The sequence below is a fragment of the Pithys albifrons genome, chromosome 2 (assembly GCF_047495875.1).
Source record: "Pithys albifrons albifrons isolate INPA30051 chromosome 2, PitAlb_v1, whole genome shotgun sequence".
Classification (NCBI taxonomy): domain Eukaryota; kingdom Metazoa; phylum Chordata; class Aves; order Passeriformes; family Thamnophilidae; genus Pithys; species Pithys albifrons.
The window spans coordinates 68,179,236-68,185,235 of NC_092459.1; the positions used below are offsets into that span (position 1 = coordinate 68,179,236).

Sequence of the window (6,000 nt, forward strand, 5' to 3'; positions counted from 1 at the left end):
TATCCTCTGTTAGCTTTCCTAAGCAGTTAAAATGTTTGGTTCTGGGACACTTTTTTTACGCTGTTCATGAAAACAGTGTTCAGTATTTCCCTTCCTTCTCTGCTTAACACTTCTTTGTTTTTTCCATGTCCTCTCAGAAGTCTCTGATGATGCACAGGTAATGGCAGAGCACACTACAGCAGTCAGTGTGGGAGGCCTCTGGTAGTGGTGACCTTTCACCATCTCCAGACACCCTCAGCTCTTTTGCTGTCGGTTACTTTGTGGGTCTGTTCAAAGAATGGAGGCTTTGGAAGGCAATGGCTTTTGCACTTGCACTTTCTTTTCCAACTGGACAAAGAGAAAATGTTTTGTGTGGCTGCAGCAGTAGAGATAAGATAGTTCAAAAAGAGGTGGCAGAGCTCTGCAAACTTGCGGAAATGAAGAGCTTCTGAACACCCCATGCAGCTCTTACAAGTCATGCTAACCTTATCCTTTAGCATTTTTGGAAGTGGGCAAAAGTGATAGACAAAATCAAACTATTCACAGCAACAAAACTGCATTCAAGAAACAGTTTATTGTTTTATTCTAAAGATAAAGCTACGGCCAAACCCCTGCAATTGCTTCACTGTGTGGCTAAGAGAGTAAAATCAGTTCTGTTATTGTTTATATCCATGCTGGTGGAGTTTTAAGGATTGCTGATCACATGCAAGTGTTTATAAGATTTAGTCCATGTGCCTAGTGAGAGGGAGGAAGAATGACTAATGGAAAGAACTTTCAATCTCATTTGTAAACCACCTCAAAATACCACAATAAAAGCAGGGCTTTGTGCTGTAGCTAGAGAGAAAAATACCAATTATCACACTGGAAGCCTTTTGTATCATTCTGTACACATTACTACAACAGCAATTTCGAAATAAATTGTCTTGTCTAGTATAGAGCAAACATTTAGTTAAAGCAATAGGAATATTTAGTCTTTTGCAATACAATTAAGCATTCTCTCTGTAGCAGTGCTCTGAACAGAATTCCCCAAGAAAAATCTCACTTGTCTGTTATTGGAAACTCATCTGTTTTGATGTAATCTGGGATTACAAAACAGGAAAGTACATTTGCAATATGATCTTTTTAACCAAGCAGCAAGAATCACATCACATTGCAGGCTGTTAGCTCAGAATTCCTAACATTTGTCCTTCAGCAAAAGGGTTAAGTTTTGTACTTGGTCTTAAAATGCAAGTCACTGTCAGACCTAAGATCAGGCTGTGTTGAGCAAAGAAACCATGTAATACTAGGTAGAGAAGAATTCTTGTTAAAACAAATATGACTGTTTCCTTAAAGCTATGGTTCAGTACATGAAATCATATTGTTCAATGATTTTAACAGTTATTATTGACTACTGCCTAGAAGGGATTTAATCAGGTCCTTCACTTTATTTTTTTTTAGTAGTATTTATTCTTGAAGTAGTATTTTTTGATATAGAAAAGTTATGCATTAATCTGCTGCAACATGTCTTGTAAAACCTACTATTAGATGTTAACCTCAGCAAAACTCAGACTGAAATGTTAAAGTCTATCTCTAATGTGCAATTTATTTTTTTCTCCAAGGTGGTGAGCCTATCTGGATCCCATTCACTTTTAAATATGACCCCACCTACTCGGACTGCACTGGGAAGCAGTATGTGAAACGAACTTGGTACCGCAAGTTTGTAGGAGTGGTTCTTTGCAACTCCTTAAGGTACAAAATTTACCTCAGTGATGACCTGAAAGGTAGGCACCAAGATTAATTTCCTGATATGTGATTACTTGTCCTCTCCATCTTCTTGCTTTCTTCATTTTATATGTGAAAGAATTGTATGAAGGCTATGTGGGAATCCTTCTCCTGAGGAGAATTAACAGTCGCCCTTGTATGGGTATATTTGCTGAGAGATAATGAAGAAAACTTTCCATATTGTTTATCTGGGGTAATAGGATTACCTCAATGGTTTTTTAGACTATGCTGATATAGTGTTTTTATTACAGTGTCATGATATAATTTCAATACAGTGTTTGAATATGCAATAAGAAATAAACAAGATGGCAGGGTCCACCCCATCTCTTAGAGAAAGAGAGCTCCACCATTTATAGTTTTCATTTGAGCCTGCAGTCAAATGAATGGCATTGACATATAGAGCATTTTATACTTTCACATGATGTATTCAAATAACTAGTCTAGCTGAAATTCTCTCCATCTGTCACCTGTTATGCAGTGCTCATGGACTTACAAAATCCTTACTGAGCTGTAACCCATTTATTTGCCATAATTTCTTCTTCAATACTCTGAAGGTAGCATTCTCCCTCTTTCCAGCCACTGTTCATTGGTAATACTGTGTTTGTTATTATAACATTCCTCCTGCTTTCTTCCACATCTGTTTTCCTGGTGGTAACGAGCATCCCAAGCAAAAGTGTTGCTAAGTTAAGTAATCTGTCTGTATCACTCTTCAGACACCTTCTACAGCATCGGGGATAGCTGGGGAAGGGGTGAGGACCACTGCCAATTTGTGGATTCACACCTGGATGGAAGAACAGGACCTCAGTCATACATTGAAGCCCTGCCCACCATCCGAGGTATGGCAATGGGGGAGTGGGGTGTTGGCCAGCTGCCTGTCATCCTATCTGTAGGATTAAGGGGTAAGGAGCAGGGCACAGAATGGAGCACTGTCCACAGCTGGTGGCAGCTCTGCGAGGAGTCCAGCTGATGTAGTAGGCAAGAACAGGTTATGAAAGTCCCAGAGAACTTATGAATAGAAACAGACAGAGACAGAAAGAGATGGGCATATATTGCAAATATTTTACTGAAACAAAATGTAAAAACAGAAAATAAAAATTGTATAGGTCTGTGAAACCTTTCTCAATAATAAGACCTGCCTCATTGAATCAAGGTGCAAAAAGTCTCCCACGTGCCAAAACCAACTAGCAATATCTTTGCAAATATGGCTCTTGTGAATTGTTTCTAACCAGTGCACTCAGTGCAGAACATAATGGCACATGTCTAGTGACTTAAGGTCAGCATTTTTATTCTGGTGACAATGGTAGTTACCATATCTGGCCTGGTAGATACCTCTCTCAGAGTGAAAATTCTTACCTTGAAGGAGTTCCTCTAAGTAAACTGCTCAGCTCACATAGCTAAGAGGGTAACAGCTGGCTTCACAAAATGAAACCAGTCATGAAAGTCAGCCAATGTTTTCAATAAGTCTATTGGTTTAAGCTATTCAGTTAACGTTAATGGTTTCTATGTTAAATTATTTGTTGATATTCATTTCATGTTACCAGGAAGAGAATGAAATAGTCACTGATATTTATATATCACTGGGAAGTATTGTATTTCTCAGTTCAAAAGAGGGATGATTAATCCAGATGTGTATTACTAGGTCTAGGAGACAGAGAGAGAGAGCACACAGAAGTTATATTATTGGCACAAGCCATGAGTGTTTCAGATGTTCCAATGCACAAGCTATGTGGACAAGAATGCTGCACCTCTTCTAATGCTTTAAGCAGTCACATTCTTTCTGCAAATGAAGAAAAAGAGGAAGGAAGGGTTTAACTCAATATTTACTGCATGAAGTGATACCTTTTTGTTTTTTGAAAAGCTGATGCTTGCTAGAGCCCCATGATATAATATGATTTGATGGTATTTTTTGCCCCAGAGTCTTTCATATATTTAAACTGACTTAGAAACTTCATAAACACAACTGAAATATGCCCACCTTTTGGAGTTAAAAGCAGAAACTCTCTGGCAGACCATCAGATTTCGTAATAGTTGAAGAGATTTTGAACAGTAAAACCAGTCAAAGCCAGAAGAAATATGAAGGAACAGAGTTAGATCATTCAAGAAAGATCTCAACCAAATACAAGGACTAGCCAATGCCCTTTTGACACAATTGCCTATCAGACAATTTCTAAGTTTTCATGTGGGTTGTGGGATCAACTCTCACTGCATCTGTTCCTTTTGTTAAATTACTTTATCTTTGTTGTGGGATACAAATGAATGTTTTTCTCCTGACAGGGTACTACCGCCAGTACCGCCAGGAACCTGTATCATTTGGACGCATTGGATACACAACACCCTACTACTATGTGGGCTGGTATGAGTGTGGTGTGCCCATCCCAGGGAAATGGTAGCAGTCTGCTTTCCTGTCTTAGGCAGACTAAGCTTTTGAAATTATTTCTACCAGAGGACTGTGAGCAACTGACTTGGAAAAGAAAAAAAACCAAACCAAAACGGTAAATGAGACAAACCAGTGAAGACCAGCTGCTCAAGCAACCCTCATGAAACCAAACATAGACACCCTTTACCAGCCTGTATCTGTGGTGCTGCTTGATTTCTGCTTGGAAGCAGGGATAGGATATAAGTTGGGTGTCTTACCTTCCTCCTCTGTGTCTTTAAGGCACAGAGAGAAGGTTGCAGTGTGTGCAACCTGTGAAAACCAGAGCTGTATTAGCCATGAAAATTTGGAAGTTTCTTATATCTTGCAAAAATGACCTAAGCATGCTGTGCTTGCTTAATGGGATGCTAAACTGTCCTTTGCTGCCCAGTGGAGCTTCCCTATGCAATTTGTGCCATGTAACTGGCCACCCATAGAAGGCAATATATTCTTCTGAAGACTTACCCTGTGGGTTCACCCAGTGCTGTACTAATCACCCGGTCACAGTGTAAATTCACTTCGAGATATATGTATATCTTTAACAATATAAATACAGTACTGTACATCTGCAGAAGTACTGCTTAGAGATGCTGAGATTTTCTTGTTCACCAGATAAATATGTTTGGAATTTTATGTAAAAGGTGCTGTTAATTCTTTTGAGATACTGCTATGCACAATATATTAACCAAGGAAAAAATTGTATTCTTCTTGTGAGTGCTGTTGGTGTAACATTTGAATTGCTGATCAGTTACAGGCAAGACCTGTGTCCCACTTCCTTGGCAGCCTTTGGACTGGACATTCAATGGGAATCTACCCTTCCAGCAATGCTAGAGTGGCACTGTACAGTCCAGCAAAAACACATACACAGCAGTTTATCAGCATCAGTTAAACTTTCTATCCTGTGCTATTTAAAAGTTGTAATACAACTTTTCTTCAATCCATTCTCATTTTGTATGTTATTTATTCCTTGTCTGTATCTTTCACATTACTTTGGAGAGGCATAGAATGAATAACTTGCAAATTAGAAACGGCTTTTAACTTATCTGCCCTACAAAAAGAAGCCCAAGTCACCAATGTAGGAGTCAACTAGCAGGAAGCTCATTTGACTATGATCCATCCCGGTGACAAATTGGGATACACTTCCTTTAGAATACTACTGAAATCTCTTTCAAACAAATCAGAAAAACTGACACGGATGAAAGGTATACCTGGGGGACCGATCCATTCTCTGGTTCATCTCTCACTCTTGTTCCAGCTCACATGTAGTGTAGTTCTAACACCTTTTGAGTTGCTTCCTGTAGTTATTTTAAATTTTATGGGATCAAAAAAGGGACTAAAGTGCTTAAAAGAGCATTTAATTTTCCATGGTGATTTGGGTTTTAACATTTTAATTATTCTCATATACTTTTGCTTCAGTACAGTGCCAAACATATGGTCTTGAAGTATAACATATGGTCTTGAAGTTTTCCCTAATAAACCTATGATACATGGTTCCACTTTTATTTCATCCTTTCTGGTCATCTGTGTCGTGTAATTTGATGAAGTGACAAATTGTTAGCTTTTGGAAAATCCTCCTTGGAAGAGAAGGAAGTGTCAACTTTTTCTAAGGGACTGGAAGCATGTGAGTGTGTTGATCCCTTTTGAAGATGGTTAGCAGCTAGTGTGGAGATACCAAGAGCAAATCATGCCTGACCGGTCTGATCATATTCTTTGGATGAGTGCCCCTTGCAGACTGGAGAATAGTGAATGTCATTGACTTTGGCTTGTGTAAGGTCCATGGCATGGTCTCCCACTGTCTCTTTTTAGTGAAATGGGTGGAATATGGCTTGGATAGTTAGACTTTAAGC

General features: G+C 38.9%; 1 protein-coding gene across 1 annotated transcript in view; it reads left to right on the forward strand.

Moving 5' to 3' along the window:
• FNDC1 (fibronectin type III domain containing 1) overlaps positions 1–5,646 on the forward strand; it is a 76,534-nt gene extending 70,888 nt beyond the window's left edge. Inside the window, exons 18-20 of the mRNA XM_071549391.1 lie at positions 1,578–1,739; positions 2,454–2,576; positions 4,015–5,646. Of these exons, the coding sequence (XP_071405492.1) occupies positions 1,578–1,739; positions 2,454–2,576; positions 4,015–4,130 (401 nt within the window). The 3' untranslated portion in view covers positions 4,131–5,646. The remainder of the gene's footprint in view (positions 1–1,577; positions 1,740–2,453; positions 2,577–4,014) is intronic.
• Positions 5,647–6,000: the final 354 nt, after the last annotated feature.